This window comes from Brassica napus, chromosome C3 (assembly GCF_020379485.1).
Source record: "Brassica napus cultivar Da-Ae chromosome C3, Da-Ae, whole genome shotgun sequence".
Taxonomy (NCBI): domain Eukaryota; kingdom Viridiplantae; phylum Streptophyta; class Magnoliopsida; order Brassicales; family Brassicaceae; genus Brassica; species Brassica napus.
The window spans coordinates 30,870,600-30,890,446 of NC_063446.1; the positions used below are offsets into that span (position 1 = coordinate 30,870,600).

Sequence of the window (19,847 nt, forward strand, 5' to 3'; positions counted from 1 at the left end):
AATACTATTATTAGTTTCCTTTTCTAAGGAAAAATAGGAAAAGATGATATTCTTTTTTCAACGCAAATCATCATCTCACGAACAAGATCATGATTATCATTATAAGTTTATGACTACATTGCAATAAATGATTACTGATAACAACAGCAGTTATAAATAGTTTTTTTTTTAATATAGGGGGAATTCCAATTTTAATTGTACACATTTTAGAGAGATTAGCTAAACTATAGAATTCTTACAAATATTTACGTTTTTTTTTTTTAAATTATGTACATTATTGTTTACATAAACTGCCTAAAATAGTATACTTATCAACTATTAACAGATGTAGAGTAAATTTTGATTACTCAATCAATACTAGTATTTAAAACAAGAATAATTTTGATTTTCCAATATTATAAGTTTTTTGTTTCTTTATCTAAGCTTGAATATTATAATAACCACTACTTTAGTAGTCTTCTCCACTCTACAAAGAAATTTCTATCATCTCACGCGGCGGTTCAAAACCATTTAAAACGTTTGGAAATAAAAATCAACACGTCGATCGATGATACATGCAACTTGTATCACTATCACTAAAGCCCAGGTGCAACGCAGGACCCCCACGCCTCAAACGTTGTCGTTTTCGGCCCATCCTTCCTCTGAATCCACGCGACACCGTCTGAGCTGTAGCGTCACTGCACGCGCCAGCTTGCCTTCGCCGGCTCGAATCATTCCTGCTGCAACTCCGGTTACATCTTCCACCTTCTTTAGCCTCGGACACGTCATCGTCTTCCGCGCGTTCCTAACACCGAACCAAAACGCAGCTGCTAAAATCACCTTCGTCCCTCTTGTTTTCCACACGGCCAGAGCGAGAGACGCCAACGAAACGACTTCGTTTTTCGAATCTCCGTTTAGTCCTAACTCATCACACCAATTTACAAAAATGCCATCCGCCACGGCATTGACTCCCTTTTCCCTCCTTCGCGGCCCTCTGTTCACGATAGTCTTCCTCGTCGTCGACGACGATAGCTCGGAGCAGCAAGACGAAGCCGAAGACGAAGACGTTCCACAGCAGGAGCAGGTTATTTTAGCAGGCCAAGGGGAAAGAGAACCAGAGACGATATCTCCAGTGAGGGAACTGCAACCAGGGCAGATGGCGCGGCGGACATGGCGGGAAAAAAGGAAGTTAGAGGCGTGAAACTTAACGTCGCAGGAGCGGCAGAGGTAAGCGGAGTCTGCGTCGCAGTGGAGGTGTGCTTCTGCACCACACAGCTCACAGAGTTTCACCATCTTCGTTTTAGTGTATTAATGTATTCTTCTATATGACGATGGGAAGAGAGATTTAAAGGAGGAGATGATGTTTTATTATGATTGAAGGAGAATAACACGGTTAAGCTTTATGGTTCATAGTTGACGATAGAATATAGTGGCTATTATTTATTTATATCTTTCTTCTAATAGAAACTTACATCAGCCAGATTTTTATTTTAATATTTTATTTGTTTAATAAATATTGCAAATTGGGAAATGAATGAGTGGTGTTTGGAGAGTTGGTTGAATGTGACGTGTCGAGAGTTTTTGAGGTCAGTGAGATCTGTGGCTATTTTTAAACCATCGCACTAGCCGCCATGTCTTTTCGTGTGACGTGGCGACTTTGTCAACACCAAAGTCTTTGCTCACTGCAATTTGCCTTTTGTTTTTGTTTGTTGCTTCCATTACATTTCTTCTGCATTGTTTCTGTCTTTTTGTAGTATTATAGGTACAATACTCGACCTTTAGATTCTTTGTTTCCGGTCACATGTTCTTCGTTTTGTTATTAAGTTTCCTAATACGGTTGGAGTAAAAGTCAGGAAATAGTGAGAGATTTAAATTAAAAAATCCTTCATTTAAACTTTGATAAGGACTTAATACTCCACTAATCTTATTTTCCAAGGGTACAAACAGACAATGTATAAGGTAAGGCAAACCTGTTTGGTTATTTTGTCAAACTATTCCAACAAGTGCCTATCTTGAAATCAATTTTTTAATGGTTCCTTGAATATATAAAGCAAAGACCATAATTAAAAGGTATTTATGTATAGCCAAGCCACATTACTCAGTTAAGAAACTTCCACAGCGAGCGTGCTTACTTATGTTCCATCCGACCAAAACGCCTCTTGCGTAATGTAACTCTTGGTTTGCGTCGCTGCACGCTGTTAGATTGTCCGGGATTCACCTGATCCTTCCAGGGCACTATCTTAAGTGGATGCGCTTCTGTGTTGAACACCCACTCGTCCAAGGGAATAACCGTTGTGGGCGAGAAAAGGAGATAGAGATACTTAAGCGTCTCAGCAAGGAAGAAACTCTGCATCTTGTTGTCCTTAACTCCTGTATTAACCTAGAAAAGGTTGAAGAATCAACCATCAGACTATACATAATAATGCTGGTTCAATTTAGGAGCCTAAGGAGAACGAACTTACATCTTTCAAACCAACATATCCAGTTTCTATACGCGAGTTCTTCTCAAAGGCTTCAAAAATATCCCAGCCCCAATCTTGATATGTCTTGTTACCAGTTAACCTCCAGAGGTAAAACAGTGATTCAACAGTCTCTGGCCTCAAGATGTTCGAAAGCGCCCCAACACTCATGTCCTGAACCATAATAATTTTTATGAATTGTGTACCAAACAACAAAACTAAACAATGTATTTGCAAAAGACAAGCAATTGACATACACTCCCAGAGTTGAAGACATAATTCTCTCCAGCTAGTTTTGTTGGTGTTGATTGGTAAAAGTTATAACATGTCCATGCAAGCTGCAGATAAGTGGGAAACACACAAAAATAAAGTCTAAAGCTCCAACAGCTACTGATGAAGCTATGACCAAAGTCCATTCAAGACATAGCTTTACCTCTTCAGCAAGGGTGAGAAACTTCTTTGCTTGAGTAGGATCATCATACCCAGATGATCCTAAAGCCAACATTCCAGGAGCAAAGCAAGCCAATTCATCCATCTGAAAATTGATGAGAAAGAAACATGAGAACTGTCATCTATCACAACAGCACCAATGAATATATTGGTTATACCTTATGGGTCAACGAACTTCCACTCTTCTCACAGATATATGTAAAGGAGGAAGGTGTTGATTTCTTAACCAAGCTTAGCAGACCATTCATTGACTTCTCCCACATATCTCTGATGCCAAGATTCCAACACATAACAATACTAAATATCAAAACTACAATACCAGCAAAGAAAAGAACATAGATATCAAGGACAAAAATAAGCATCAGCTTTCTCCATGATATAACTGTTCTTCTTGTCTTTGACTTATACATACATACATATATGATCAGTAGGAAAAAAAGTTAAAACTTACCTATAGTGTTTCACTGTTAAATTTTTGTTCACAAACACCCAAACTTTGAGTAAATATTCATAAAAGCTGTAAGCAAAACATTAGCAGTCACATATCAAACCAGAGATTAACCAGAAGGTATCAGTTGAAAAAAAAACCTGTCTCCCCCGCCACCAAATGTTATGGTCGAGTATGATGGTTCAGCTGTATCGGGATTTATATAGACTGGAAGTAAACCATCAGCAGGGTAGTTCTTATTTAGTACTGTAATGACCTTTTCTACCTGAAACACAGAGTTACACAAACAGGTCAAACATACCAATCAGTATGTAACATGTGGTAAGTTAATCATGCGACAAGTTAATAAAGAAACGCACCTTTTGCTGATATTTAGGGTCCCCAGTTCTCTGAGAAAGGGCAATAAACTCGAGCTGTTCAGTACCAGATTCTGCAAGATTACTGTCTCCCTAAGTACAAGAAACATGTTAAAACACAATCAACTAAACTTATATGCCACATGTAGTTGATAATATACAGATATGGCATTAAGTAATGTAGGACTTACCCCTGCCCATGTAGGGTTGTGAGCGTTTCCATGCCTCAAGTTGATAATATTATATGGGATCCCAGATGAAGAGTTCCATGCAGGCAATAATCTATCTGCTATATCCTTGGCCTTTTCAAGGAAAAGTTTATCCCCAGAAAGATCATACGAGCTGAGAAGCCCTCCCACCACTCTATAAGCCAACAAAGAGAAAAAAATATAAGCGCAGAATAACCTAAACAAGTTGACTCTTCTTAGTACAGGTAAGAAAACAACATGGTAAACCAAGTTATATGCAACCTTATGGTTGTCTCGAACATACTGGCGTCATAGTCCTTGTCGAAATCTAATGATGTTGCAACCCACCTGCAAATGAAAGACTATAAGCAATGCTTATTTATATCATGCCTAGAAAATGGTGAGGATGGAAGAGAATCTACTCACTCTCTAGCTTTCTGAAACTGCTCGTGTAGACCCATTATATAGAGTGTATCTAATGCATCTATTATAGTCGCTCCCAAGCCACCAAAGCTGTCAACGCCATCTTTTGTCTGGGGCTGATAATGCAAAAAGAAAGAAAGAAACAAAATAGCTTACACATATATGTTTTGGCATTGCAGCTTAAGCATAAAATTTCAGAAGAAGCTGTACCTGAAGCTCGTCTTTTCCCCAGGCATACTTTTCATATGAACTCCAAGCATGAATCATTGCTTCTTTTACTCTCTGCTTTCTCTTGGCATCAACCGGTTCTTCCTTGACGTTCTTTAGTGTCCTCACAGTTGCATCCTCCTTGACGCTTTTTACATCTCCTAACTAGCAGAAATATATAAAATATTCGAGAAAGCTTTATAAAGATCCTAAAGTTTCTTAAGATCAAATGAGCTCTTAAGTGTTTTTGGGTCTTCTTACCATCCGCTGCAACCGCAAGACTTGTTTATTTAACTTCGAAACTTCAAGCTGGCAACGCATAAGTGCAAGAAAAAATCACATAAGAAGATACATTCTCAATTCAAACAGAGAGTCTAGGATTGGGTTGTGATTATTAAACTCGATTAGCGTCTATCAGTTGAGCTATGATGCTAGAGCTACTATTCGATAGATTAGAAAGTACCTCGTGATCACGTCCACGCGTTTGACGGTCCCAAACGACCATTGAAACAGAGATGAAGAGCATGAAAAGCAAAGCTAGACGCATAGTCCTTCCGTGATAATAAGCAGGGTTGAAGTACTTCCATATCCCATGACCAGTAACCAGTCTACTCCTCGCCATCTCGATTAGAACTTTGAGGGAGATCCGGTAAGAATCAGTTAGGAAGAGAAACATTGGTTTGTTTTTTTTCAAGATAGAAAGAGAAAAACCAAACAAGTTGGGTGATGATGAAAAGTGTCGGAAAGAATATAAATACAAATGAGCGTACAATTTTTTTACATAAATTTGGGAAAAGAGAACGAAACAACTACTACTTTGTCCCCTTAGAATTAAAACCAAAATCTTTGTCTCTATAGTATAAACAATAATGCTAATCCTGTTTTGTCCTTTCTATTAATTTTAAAATACATATATTAAAAAATCATGTAATTTACTCAAGAAATAACTAAGAAGTAAAAAAAAAACAGATACAAAGTAAAAAATCATAACATGTCGTCGACTCCAACTTTGTTTTCTCTCTAACGAAGAGGCGGCGATTAGGTTTCGTTATCGACACCATCTTCTCCGGCCGTCTTAGTTCGTCGGAGACCTTGAACTCATCGTCACATTTCTCCTTCGTCCTCCTTCTTTCTTCTCTCCTCTCTAAACACGACAGAGTAAGATTACTTTGCAATCTCCGCCGGCTACAATTGAAGTTGTTCAAGCTCGGGAGAAGCTTCTTGTCGCTGATAAAGGACGATTAGCTTCACATTGTTCTTCTCTTCCTCTTACTTCATCTTGGTTCCAAAATCGTTGAGGTTAGGGTTTCGAAATCCCTTTTATGTTTTCTTGATGTGTTGATCTTAATTTCTTTATTTGCATGCACTAGGAAAAGATTTAAGTTGTTCTACGGACGAAGAGATTGACGTTGTTCGATTTTTATCTCGGTTTCTCTTTCCCTAAAATTGAAGGTAAAGTTTTGAGGTCCCCATTTCGTTTTTTTTTTTTTTGATTTTGTTGATGTTCATATCTTAGTAAAAGTTTGAATGGAGTAGAAATCAAATTGATTCAATTTTATTGTTTGAAATTTATTTTTTGTTGAAATTTTAAGATTGAATGGAGTAGAAATCAAATCAATTATGCATTATGTTTGTGAGGGGGTTTGGTTATACTTGAATGTTTTATAGTTTATCAAAGATGAGATGGAGTTATATGTTCCTTATGTACTAGGAAGAGATTGAATTGTTTAAAAACAAATTAATTCATGTTGATGGTTTTCATTGTAGTTTGCGGTTGAGTTGATTGTGAGTTACATGGCAATATAAAATGTTTACTTGTTTGATTGCGAGTTATAGTTTGATTTCCTTAAGGCATTACTAACGAGTTGAAGTTATTGCTTTTATGTTTTATAGGAATGGCATACGAGTTTCCACAACGCATACTTGAAGAAGGATCTGAGACGCAAATTGATAAGATTAACAACACGTGTAGACGTACAATTCTGGAGGAAGTGAAGGGTGTTCTCAACATTGAGTATGAGGAAGTTTTGAAAGATCCTGTCTTCGGTCCGCTTTTGGCAATCATAGAGAACAAGCTCATCTACTCAGGGAAGATCATTCACAGCTTCATATGCAAGCAGCTCAAGGTTTCGAAGCTTCACGAGCTGTGGTTTCTATTTGCAAAGAGGCCTCTTAGGTTTTCTGCGCAAGAATTTCATGTTGTGACAGGATTGAAGTTCAAAGATGAACCTGACATAAACTTCAATGATTGGAAGGATGATAAGGGGTTCTGGAGCAATGTGCTGAGGAAAAATAGAAAGGTCAACTTATTCATGATAAGGACGAAGCTTCTTCACGAATGCAACAAGTGGACGTATGTGGACAGGGTTAGGCTAGTGTATCTGTGTGTCATACATGGATTCCTCATAGCTAAGGATTCAAGAGTTTTCATCCCTCATGAATACATCCGTTTGGTGATAGATTTTGAGAAGATGAGGATGTATCCGTGGGGTCTTCACGCGTATGACGAGCTGCTTGCATCAATACTCAAAGCAAGGAGAGATGTGCATCTGAAGAATAGTTACGTGTTGGATGGATTCTCCTATGCGTTTCAGATATGGGTTATGGAGGCAATCCTAGACATTGGTAGTATGGTGGGTAAAAAGATAAAAAGAACATGACCAAAGTGAGATGTAGGAATTGGAAAGGAAGTGGAAAAGTTTCCTATGCAGATATCAGCAGCTTAGAGTCCCACTTTAATAAGGTAATAATTTTTTAAAAACTATATTCGGTTCAGTTAACAAACAAAGAGTAACTTTATTGTTTGGGTTTGTTCTTGTCAGGGAAAGTTGTTCCCATTTATATATGCTACTGGGAACAATGATGTGGTTGATAGCACTGAGTACTATAGGGAAGATGAGAAGAAAGATGAACGGGTTGGTCATATTGTTACTCTTCTCAATGCTAAACAGGATTGGACGGAATTCGTATGGGAAGTTGAGGCTTTGCCTCCAACTTTGGAGCTTTCTGATTCAGAAAAGGATGGAGAGAATGTTGAAGTCGAAGATGTCACAAATACACATGTAGAGGAACCGGCTGTTGTTGCAAGAAGGGGCAAGCGTAAGCTAAATGATCCTGGTGCGGAGGCTCGAAAGAAAGAATTACTTTGTCAACGGGCGGATGAACATAACAGTGGTATCTCCAGTGGAATGAAGACTTTCATTGAAGGTTTGTTCACCTCTGCTTTCAACTCTTCAAGGAGGTGGTGCAGAATGACATTCAAGAGCGTTTTGAGAAGGTCCAGAAAGAGATGGCTGAGCTCAAGCAAGCGGTGTTATAGATTCTGGGTCCTTCTGATACAATGGGAAAAGACAGCACATCTGACATTCCTTGTCCTTCAGCAACAATGGGGAAATCATCACAGAGTCTGTGTCTTGCAGCAACAAAGGAAAAAGGCAAAGGCAAGGTTGAGGAGAGTGTGGTTCCTCCTACGGTTCGTCGTAGCCCTCGGCAAGGAAGAAAGGTAACCATAAAATGAAGCTTTGTAATATGTCAGACTGTCTTTTTGTTGTAATTTTCTCTTGACTCTTTTGTAATGTCATTGTTGTTTGCTTGTAATATCGACTGTTTTGGCTAATAATGTTAAGTTTGGTTTTATTAACATGAGATTGAAACCGAAACTGATGATATGATGGATTTTTTGAAGAATTTGTTACAATCATCTACCCATGGGGAACCTTCATCGAAAAAAAAGAAATGAGTACACAAGAGTATTTACAAGACGCCATGGGGAACCTTTCTCAAGTATCACATGTTAAAGGTTTCGATCCCTCACAAAAAACGAGTGATGAAGAATCATCTAAATAGGTTACTTCATTATCATCCTTGAAGCCTGGAGATTGGAGAACACCCACTCTCAAAGATATGGAATTACCTGAGGACCGGGTGAACGACGACGATTACTCATTAGTGTTTGTCCCTGAGGATTCATGGGCCAAAATGATTCATTGGTGCTCAACTACCAAACAGTAAGTCTATGCCTTCCCCCTATGTTCTAAATTCAACAAATTTTTAATTATATGTTGCATCGCAGGCACCTTAAAATTGGACCTTCTATGTACACAACTGAGTTAGCAGAACGTGTTATGGGACCTGCAGTGTGGCTGCAAAATCAAGTAAGTTATACATTACTTTGCACACCTACTTACTGTTCTTCTTCTTTAGCAACACGCCAACTCACTCTGTTTGTATCATATTTTTAAGGAAATTGATGCTATGCTCTTCTGCGAGAGGACTTCTTTACGACGATGGAATCCGTCCAAAGTAGCTTTCATGAGCTGCATATTCAGTAATCAAATGAAGAATTCTTACATAGAGTTCAAGAAAGACAGAAAAAAATTCAGGGTAGAAGGACTGCTCCACCAATACGGAATTGGTGAACTTCCTTCACACGGACGAACAAGATCAGTGTGGGATCTTGATGTCAATCGTATGCATGTGCCTCTTCTTGTGGACGGTAACCACTGGATCTCTATGTGTGTCAACTTTGTTACTCGTTCCATAGAGGTTTTTGACTGTGCGGGACTGAAACACAATAAGGACTTGGAGCCATTTCCCCATCTCATCCCTAGAATTGTCAAAGCCGTGCAGTCTTCAGAGAAGAGGGGATTTACCGTCAAGCCCTATGATGTCACTTACGCTCCAATGCCCTTCTTCCTAAACAAGACTAGCAGCGATTGTGGAGTATATGTGTTGAAGCACATTGAAGCACATCTTTTAGGCATGGACTTAACGTTGGTGAATGACGACAATATTTGTGAAGCTCGCCAGAAGATTGCTTATGACCTATGGGAAGCTGCTAATGATCCTGAGCTTATTTCGAGAATGGGAATGTTTGTTCCTCCGAAGGCTACAACTTCTCCTACGGTTGAGATTTTATAATGCTATTTTCACTATGTCTTGTTTACCAAGTAGGTTGTTATTGACGTTTTTAGTTACTCTTATATGACTCGTAACTAGCATTGATTTGCATCTTTTATGAGGAATTTGAATCTTATTTAGCATTGGATTTCATACATGACAACAAACAAAGGAATACATGATCTGAATCTAAATGGTCTTATTTGACTCTCTTATTAAAGGCTATTGTAGCAAACAAATTTTTTTTTAAATAAAAATGGAGACGAGGGGCATCGAACACTTCACTTGGGTTTTTATAAATCCAACATAAACCACTGGACTACTTGAAACTATTGAGATTAACGGCAAGAAATGAATGTAAATGGTCTTATTTGACTCTCTTATTAAAGTCTATCGTAGGAACAAAATGGAGATGGGGGGGCATCGAACACTTCACCTACGGTAATTACACCTACAACATAAACCACTGGACTAATTGAAACTATTGACATTAGTGGCTGATTACAAAATTAAATAAAGTGAATCTAAAGTAAGCCATACAACATATCAACCCCTAACGATACCCTAAATGAATCTAAACTAGCCATACAACATATGAACCCCTAACGATACCCTAAATGAATCTAAACAGGGAGCCATACACGATCTACCTAACTAGGCTACAAATCTTAATAGTCAATACAAATCTTAGTTTAGTATTGACAATAGCATAGGGTCTACTTGTATGTGTTGTGATAGTCATAAGATTTGTATTGACTATTAAGATTTGGAAGGAATCCCTAAACCCCGATTAACAGTAGTCGTTTGCCCTAAAGATAAACTTATATAACACCAATGACCAGAAACCCTACTTATTTCATCGTTTATTTCTCCTCTCCGTCTTTCTCTCCTTCTCAAAAACCGATCATGACTAACAATGTAGGGATTCCTTCCAGATGCTGGTTTGGGAAGGAGATTGTCACTTATGTTTCAAAAATGGAGGAGAACCCATACAAAAGATTCTTCTGATGTGAGATTGGTTTGAAGGTAATTACCTTAAATTATGACTTTTAATTCTTCTATGTTCCAATTGACGTTTTTGTGTTTCAATTCAGAGAAAGAAAGAGCAACATCTTTTTAAGTGGGTCGACGAGGCTCTGCTTGATGAGATACAAAGGATGCATGAGCAACAGTTGAGAATGCTCGAAGAAATTGAAGATTTGAGAAGTTCCTTGAAAAGACAGTGGAGGAAGCAGTTATCGAGCACAAGAAGTCAGGAGATGTATGACTAATTGGATCCATTCTCACTATTTTATGTCTCTGTTCTAAATTTGATTGGTCTTGTAATTGCTTTCTGAATCTTTCTACTTTGTCAAAGATCGAATCAATTTGGTATTCAGATGTGTTGTCAATTTATGGATCAAATCTTAACGTTAGACTTAAAACTTGCATAAAACGAAGTAAATACTGGAAACGTGCACAAAACATAAAACAGAATTGGTCCTGAAAAAACGGAGTTTGACATGCAACAAAGATAATTTTAGAAAAAACTTTGAAAAGTAACTTGCATAGACCGAATGGCTTGAATCCTATATTGCTCTATCACAAGTCGACCAGTTGTGACCTTCAATACCACATCGACTGCATTTACGACGTTTAGAGGTTTGAGTTCCTTGTGACAAGTGGATCTTGTCATCAACTGTCTCGTACCTATGTTTCTTTCTCCGACCTGCAGCTCTTCTAGTTTCTGGAGGAAGGACTTTCGCTTGCTGAACGTGAGATGGGACAATCCATGCATCTTCCGGGACACTAATAGGATTAATGCTTTCCTCATAAATCGATCTCCATGAAGCAGTGGTGTACATGTCGTCAGTGAGTGTGTGTGCTTGTATGCCTACGATGAAAGCTGCTTTTATGGCGTGTCTGCATGGGATTTTCATCAGATCGAATTTCCCACATGAACATGTGCGTCTGACCAAGTCGACCATACATTCAAAAGTGTCACCTCGAACCAAAAACCTGTCATCGCTAACTGGGAAAACCTGAAACTTCTTACCCTTCTTAATCCTTCAATCAATCTTATTCTCTACGGCAACGGTCAATGGCTGTTTATGCTTAGAACTTAAAGTTCTACGTTTGAAAAACCATCGAGTCATCATTTCCCTTACGCTGTCCAACAAAGGCATAACTGGAAACTCTCTTGGCGAACGCAAAGTAGAATTTATTGATTCAGCAGGGTTATTGGTCCTAACATCGTACCTATAACCCGAAAATTGACAACGAGCCCACTTTCTCACATCAGCTTGTATTAGATAGTTTCCAATTGCAGGACTAATTGAGAAAATAACAGTGAATTGCTTCTTAAAATCAGCAACTCAATAAGCTTTAGAAGCCTTTGCAACCAAACCAGCGACTCCTTTACCCTTGAAATATGTAACAACATTGTTCAGCAAGTGGTGAATGCAAATTCCGTGATGAGCATGTGGATACACTTTTGCAATAGCTTTATAGCAAGTGAAGTATTCCGATCAGACACAAAAGCTAAACCCTGATCATCAGCAATGACAACATTAAGTTGTCTCATAAACTATTTCCACGAGCAGTCATTCTCTGAGTCGACAACTCCAAATGCAATAGGATATAGGTTCGAGTTTCCATCCAAAGCAGTAGCAACCAGTAACACTTATTTGTATTTGCTCTTCAAGAAAATCCCATCCACAACAATAACTTTCCGAATGGCAGCATAAAAACCGCGAATAGACTGACCATATGAGATGAAGAGGAATCTGAATCTCCCATTGCTATCAGTTTCGTAAAATGTGTGTGATCCTGGATTAGTTTCCTTCATCATGTGCAAGTATTTGAGAACTTTTTCATAACCATTCTCTGGAATGCCTCTCACAACATTTACTGCATACTCACGTGCCTCCCAAGCTAAAGAGTAGGATATCTCAACTCCATGATCATTACGCATAAACTGGATGATATCATTAGGTTTCGGCCCTTCCTTGACAGTTTCGTACTTATGCTTAATGAGGCTACCAACTGTTTTTGATGAAGCGGTCCGAACAGAGTGGTTCCTTGATGATGGAGCACATGAATGATCAGGTACATACTTTTTGATGATAAAATATGAAGAACCTGTTAATCCCTCTGCGCGAACACGCCAGCGGCAATCATCATCCGCGCAACGAACGTACCAAACTCTTCTATCCGTTTTGCCAACCTTGTAGTCGAAATTATGTTTCATTGCGCATATTTCCATTGTTGCCTGCAGAACTGCTTTGCTAGTAAAATGTTGACCCTTCTTTACAACATCAACCAGAGAAAAACAGACATACTTTTTGTTGATCATATCTTTCTCACACTTGTTTTCATCATCACTTTCATCTATCTTCGCATCTTCTTCTTCAAGCTCGGATTCACCATCAATATCATCTGAAACTTCACCCGACATACCCACTTCCTCTCTGTTAGGCAACTCAGCAGGCTCTTCATTCAAGTTAAATCCAACCTTAGATCGAATACACACACATAACCTTGTTGAAGCTTTGGTCTTCACATATGTAAGAAAATTTTGCAATTGTCGATCATTGGTGATGAAAATAGGTGGTGAGTCGAGGCCAATCACCAAATCGGAAGGTAAGTAACTCAGCTCGATATTGACCAAGTTTAGATCGGTTCCAAAGTCCTCACAAACCATAACTCTTAGGTTGTCAAAGTTTTTGCTTGTGTCGAAAGTAAGTAATCTACCTCATGTTTCTTCATCAACAAGAAAATTCCACCCTTTTGTTTTGAACGATCTCCAAAAACCAGAATAGGCATAGATGTGCATATTCTCACGTTAGATTGACAAAAGTTTGGAGAAACTATGAAAAAGAGAAGAAGCTCCACGATTTTTTGGTCCAAATCGTGGTTGGCAACGAAGAAACAAAAATTTAGGGAATGAGATTTAAAAAATGAAATAAAAAAGATTTAATAGATTTAGGGAATATTTTCTAACCGTTTTTTCCTAGATTTTTGGATTTTGTTTAAAATCTAGTAGAAATTACATTCTACGTATGGTAGAATAAAGATAATGTGGTAGATATAGAATACATATATTATAGATATATGAGAAGTGAGAAGAATGTATATTCTTCCATAGAAGATATAAAAACGTTTATTATTACTTATGATCTACTAGAAAGGCAGAACATAGAAGAAATTATTGATTTTGTATTCTGCCATCTTAGATCTTAATGTTTCCGGTCTAATGCGCATTCTTCGGTATGTAGATCATTGTGTATCAGTTAGAATGCATATTCTGAATCGCCGTAGAAGGTAGATCTTATATACTAACACCTTTAGCCTATTTTTCAATTTACCATTCCAAATATTTTTTTAATCCAAAAATATTTTTCATATATACACACTACTTCATGTTTTAGATTTTTCTTAATTTTTTTGCATTGTAAATTAATTGATATGAATTTTTATAACTTTGAAGGGTAGTGAAAATTCAATAGTGACAAAATTTGATTTTGTACTAAGGAATAACACAGTTTAGTTGTTCTCTTTTCCCAAATTTCCTTTTTTTTATTCTTTAGTTTATATAACGCTGACCGCCGGTTTACATCTTTGGCTGTGTGTATAGAAGTGTGAGACGGGTTACATTGACTAGCTAGCACCCCATTCTTTTTGTTCTATCAAAACACCGTGTGTTTGGGATTTGGTTCTCAAGAATTTTCAACTGACTTGACTTGATAAAAAAAAAAAAGAAAAAAGATTTGACTTCTACGACAAAGACTATAATAAACCCATGATACACGGTATAGGAACGCCAGTGGTAGTCCTGGTGGAAGAAGTGCCGGTCCAGCATATTCAATTTTTTTGTTGACGCCCTAAACTCACTTAAAATTTTATGCTTTTGTTATCCATGTAAAATCTTTTTTATGCCTTATATACAACTATAGTTTTCGCTTAAAATATATGACGCTCTAAGCGGTCGCTTCCCTCGCCTATGCTCCATGGGTGGAGGTTTTGTTCGGGGAACCAAAGCTAACCCAAAATTTTTGTTAGGATTATTATTTTTTTCTTCTAGAATCTTAGAGATAGAGATACAAACATGGCTGCCCCTAAGGCCTAAGTTTAGCTCGCCAAGCACCAATAAAATTCAATTTTTGTAAATAAAAATCTTATAGGATAAAGGTTCGTGAGCGAAATTTCCTTTTTATACTTTACGGGGTCAACTGAATATAAATTTAAACAATTAGCTCAAAACAAAGTAGGGCTATCAATATTTACGCAATATCCAAGTTTCCTTTTTATAGGATAAAGGTTCATGAGCGAAATTTCCTTTTTATATCCAAGTTTCCTTTTTATATCTTATAGGATAAAGGTTCGTGAGCGAAATTTCCTTTTTATACTTTTTAATATTTAAACAAACAAGGTAAAAAATAATCAAATTTTTTTTTTATTTATTTTTTAAAAGTAGGGCTATCAATACTTACGCAATATCCAAGTAAAATTTATCTTATACGAATCAGAAATGAGATGTAATATGAAATGTGATAACATTTGTTCGATATGTGGAAAATCAGACAATTTCATTATCTTTGAATGTTCTTCAGCACTACAAATCACTATTCATTATCTTCAACTTTTCAGTCCCACCATCATATCCATCAGTTTTCCCAATTAATTGAATTTTTTCCCCATCTAATTTTCATTTTTATTGATAGCAAAGGAAGAATACCAGAGTGAAACACTAGAGACGGTGGAACACATAACCATCCCCGGAAACTTAACCCCAACATGAACAAGGGGAGCAAGAACCCAAACATACGGGTCACATACCAACATCGAAATATAAAACGAATCCTAATGCTCCTTCAAATGACCCAGAACCAAACACTCAAAAGATACAAGAGCAGTGACTTCAAAAAAAAGACTATGACTAGCCGGAGAACTTGCAATGAACTAAGCACAAGAACATGCAACGTAGAAGACTTCTTCGTGAAGAGCAGAGACCTCATCTGAACAGCATGTTCACGATGACAACACCCGAACCACAACGATCTCATCTGAACCACAAGTTTACGATGATAACCAACGAACCACCACGCCTATACCAAGGCAGAAACCAGGAAAACAGTAACCAAAGGAATACCTAACTCAAACGCACCTTCATCTGGAAGCCTTTGCACCTCAGCCTCATTATATTGCTTAACAAAAGAAAGCCACCGAGGACATAAAGAGAGCAAAAGCATAGGGAGGTCATTTATTAAAAGGGCGGAGGAGGGCCACTTCAATACCAGGAGGTGAAAATGTAACCTTGAACCAACTTCATCACAAAGACCAGAACCTTCACCAGCTCAACACACACCACCACATCACTGCTACACCGTTGCTAAATCAAAGACCAACTAAGCCACACTCTCAAAACCCAGAGATAAGAACCGGATTCAAACCCTTTCAAATTGTCACAAAACCACTCGAAACAGGCTGAAGACACAGCCACTGCAAAACAGGAGAGCCACCAAAGCTTGAATCTTTACCTCGATTGGAGTTTCAGACGGAGGCCGGAAGGAAAACCACTATTGATGACTTCCATAATGACAAGACAAACTCTTATTCATGAAAAATTTAGTTCATTTGAAAAACACTGAATGCAAAATTGTTTAAAAATATTGATAGAAACCCGTTCGTTGGTCACTGTCCGACATGCATAAAGAGAATGTAGTGTTTGGCATGGAGCAAATGAAGGTAGTGGAATAAAAGCTCAACAAAATGGCCCTCTTCTAACCAGCAGTTTAAATATGAAAAGTATCTGCTTAGTTAAAAGTTATCGGTGTAACAAATTTTTATTTAAAATTTTTAATTAAATATTTAAGTATATTAATTATTATTTTATCTAATTTATAAATGATCTGTTTTAGTTATTTCAAATTTTAATATGTAATTTAAAAAAAAAAACAAATTGATGATTGACCTACACATGTTAATAAACAAATTTAATATTGTGACAGATGTTATAACAATTTTATTTATAAATATGTAATTATTTTTAACATTAATTTTTATTATTATGTGTCACGTTCATGTAACTAATCAACTTTGATATACCAAATTTTGTATAAAATATATGTAATTTCACCCAATAAATCAAATTATTCTAAAAACATGCAAATTCTAAATTTTAGTATAGTTAACAAAAATTAAAATATTTGTGAAACAAATAAATTTACATAGGATATTCATCTTTAAAATATGAAACAGATTACAAACTTTAAAAAGTTTTCATATATAGTTTCAAAAAAAAAAAAATTGATATATATATTAGAAAATGAACAAAACTTAGGTTCACCCCCTAGGGTGAACCTTTAAATTCACCCCACCTTTTATGACCAATCAAAGTAACACATAGATTATTAATTAAAAAATATTAAATTAAATAAAAAATAGCTACAAAAAATAAAAACGTTAATTTTAATGACGCTAACGCTAACTGTAAATGGAACACGGACTCTCTCTCTCTCTGATGGCGACGCGAATGGCGATCTAGGTTTTCAAAATGATTTTGCGAAGATGGGATCCTGGTATTGGTAAAGAGGAGTGTTCGGGAAGAGACAAGGGTTATGTTGACAATAATGGTGAATGGTATCGGAGATCGTCTCCAGATTTGGTGGTTATGGGCGAAGGGAATCTCGGGATATTAAGGAAAGACAGGATTATGAGCGATCTGGGTCAGATTTCGATCATCATTAACACGAAATCGCAGATCTCTGATGGTATTGGCTCTGATCTTAAAGTTTTGATTTGGATCCTTTTATTGGTTAGCCTTATGGGCAATTGTGTTTTAGTTGCAGCTAAGGGTCTGTGGTTTTGTCTTTTCGTATTGTGGTTGTTGTTATTTTTTAATATTTGGAATAAAAATGGTGCTTTATGTTGTTGGCGGTATGTGAATATAGAAGTTGTCTCTGATGTAGTAGGCTACTCGATGAAGGGACTGATGCATGAAACTGGTGGTGAACCTAAGGATATAGGGAGTTATATTTGTTTTGAATTGGGGTTATTGGTTCATGGACACAGGTGGGACAAGGATAACACGTTTTATCTATATTATTTTGTTGTGGTTTCTTGGTATCTTAGTAGGCTTTTGACTTCGGTATGTATTGTTGTCTCTTGGTTGGTTGGGAATAAATGGGTTTTTGCTTGTTGCTACTTTTGTTGCGATATGTTTTCTTCAAGATCAGATTCCAGGGGGGACATTTGGGTCTGGAGGTATTTGGTTTTCGCTTGGTGGAGTGGTTTGAGGGTCAGGGCATATTTTGGTCCCTGGATCAGCGGCATTGATTTCAGAATGCATATAAATGTGTGGTCCGCTTATGTGCTGGGAGTCATGGTTCTCTTAGAAAAGTGGCAACAGTTTGAGGAACTCATTATTGGCTCTCATGTGGAATATGTAATGTGGTATTGGGTAGTAGAAATAAAGAAAATACATTTGATTGGTCTAGTGTTATTTTATTGGCAACACGGTTTTTCTTTGGTCACTTTTGGGGAGAACTCAGGGTTTCATTACACCCACTTTCGCCATCTTAAAAGAGTTTTTTAAATGAGAATATTAAGTTGGAATTGCCGAGGAGTAGGAAGTAAGTGGACGATAAGTTATTTAACGGAGATATGGAATAAACACAAAACCGGATTTTTTATTTTTATCGGAGACAAAGCAAGATTTTGGGTTTGTCCAGAAATTTCAAGGTCATTTCGGATTTGATAATTTGGTCACAGTGGATCCGGCTGGAAGAAGTGGTGGATTAGCGCTTTATTATAATAATGAGTATCAGGTTAACGTGTTATATTCAAGTAACCGAATGAAAGATGTGGAAGCAGTGGCTCTTGAGAAAATGGTTTATATGACGTTTGTGTATGGAGAACCAGTGCAAGACTTGCGTGAACAAGTGTGGGAATGATTAACCAGATATGGAATCTCGCGTTCAGAACCTTGGTTTATTATTGGTGATTTAAATGAGATTACAGGAAATCATGAAAAGGAAGGGGGAGGGTTACGGAGTGTGAGTTCATTTGTTCCTTTTAATAATATGATAAGGAATTGTGGTTTACTTGAGTTTCTGGCTAAAGGAAATAAGTTGTCATGGCAAGGAAGGAGGGGTAAGGGCAAAGGCGCAGTTATGGTTAGATGTCGGTTAGATCGGGCGTTAGCAAATGAAGAATGGCATACGCTTTTTCCCTGTTCTTATACAGAATATCTAGGGATGGTGGCATCGGATCATCGTTCTGTGGTGGCTTATCTAGAAGATAAAGTCCCCAAGAGGAAAGGCCAGTTTCGATTCGATAAAAGATGGGTTGGTAAGGAAGGTCTTATCGAATCAATCACACTGGGATGGTCTGATAATAATGGAGACACAAGACCGGGTATAGTGGAACAAATTAGTAACTGTCGTCGTGAGATAGCCAAATGGAGGAAAAATAATCCACCTTATGGGAAGGAAAAAATATCGGAATTACAGAGAGCGTTGGAAGAGGTACAAACAGATGATACTAGAACTCAAGAGGATATTATTGAGGTGTCCAGGAAGCTACAAGAGGCATATAAGGATGAGGAAGAGTATTGGCATCAGAAAAGTAGAAATATGTGGTATTCATCTGGAGATCTCAATACAAAATTCTATCACGTTTTAACTAAGCAACGAAGGGTCCGGAATAGGATAGTTGGGTTACATGACGGGGAAGGAAATTGGGTTACAGAGGACATTGGAATAGAGAGAGTGGCGGTTGAATATTTTGAGGATTTATTTACTACTACCTCTCCATCGGAGTTTGATGCGTTTCTCTCAGAGGTAACACCGGGTATAATTCCATAGATGAATCAACGATTATTGAGGATAGCGACAGAGGAGGAAGTCAGAGAGGCTCTGTTTATGATGCATCCTGAGAAGGCACCAGGACCGGATGGCATGATAGCTCTGTTTTTTCAACATTCATGGCATATTATTAAAGGGGATTTGGTGGAGATGGTGAATGATTTTTTGGTGTCTGGAGAAATGGATTCAAGGTTAAATATTACTAATATTTGCATGATTCCAAAGACGGAGAGACCTACAAGGATGACGGAGTTGCGACCTATCAGCTTATGTAATGTAGGGTATAAGATTATTTCGAAAGTTTTGTGTCAACGGCTGAAGGTATTGCTGCCTTCCCTAGTTTCAGAAACGCAATCGGCATTTGTGGCAGGGCGACTGATCTCTGATAATATCCTTATAGCACAGGAAACGTTTCATGGATTACGGACTAATGAGGCGTGTAAAGGCAAGTATATGGCAGTCAAAACGGATATGAGTAAGGCTTATGATCGGGTTGAATGGGCATTTATTAAGGCATTATTACAAAAGATGGGGTTCCATGAGCATTGGATTAAACTAATGGTGGAATGCATATCATCAGTTCAATATCGGGT

At 37.5% G+C, this 19,847-nt stretch overlaps 3 protein-coding genes across 3 annotated transcripts; all 3 read right to left on the reverse strand.

Moving 5' to 3' along the window:
• Window positions 1-393: 393 nt before the first annotated feature.
• Window positions 394-1,509, reverse strand: LOC106424372 (B-box zinc finger protein 32). The gene has a single exon (XM_013865133.3). The coding sequence runs from the start codon at window positions 1,270-1,272 to the stop codon at window positions 610-612; it is 663 nt and encodes a 220-aa protein (XP_013720587.2). The 5' UTR covers window positions 1,273-1,509; the 3' UTR covers window positions 394-609.
• A 337-nt stretch (window positions 1,510-1,846) lies between these two features.
• LOC106389364 (mannosyl-oligosaccharide 1,2-alpha-mannosidase MNS2-like) lies at window positions 1,847-5,255 on the reverse strand. Its single transcript, XM_013829590.3, has 14 exons — window positions 4,974-5,255; window positions 4,772-4,819; window positions 4,514-4,675; window positions 4,307-4,419; window positions 4,163-4,228; window positions 3,884-4,055; window positions 3,696-3,785; window positions 3,477-3,601; window positions 3,340-3,405; window positions 3,047-3,155; window positions 2,872-2,973; window positions 2,696-2,776; window positions 2,442-2,612; window positions 1,847-2,359 (listed from the first exon to the last, which is right to left on the reverse strand). The coding sequence occupies exons 1-14, from the start codon at window positions 5,184-5,186 to the stop codon at window positions 2,108-2,110; spliced, it is 1,770 nt and encodes a 589-aa protein (XP_013685044.1). The 5' UTR covers window positions 5,187-5,255; the 3' UTR covers window positions 1,847-2,107.
• Window positions 5,256-12,071: 6,816 nt separating this feature from the next.
• Window positions 12,072-13,091, reverse strand: LOC106384400. The gene has a single exon (XM_013824366.1). It carries the CDS (start codon window positions 13,089-13,091, stop codon window positions 12,072-12,074), a length of 1,020 nt encoding a protein of 339 aa, XP_013679820.1.
• Between the last annotated feature and the right edge of the window lie 6,756 nt (window positions 13,092-19,847).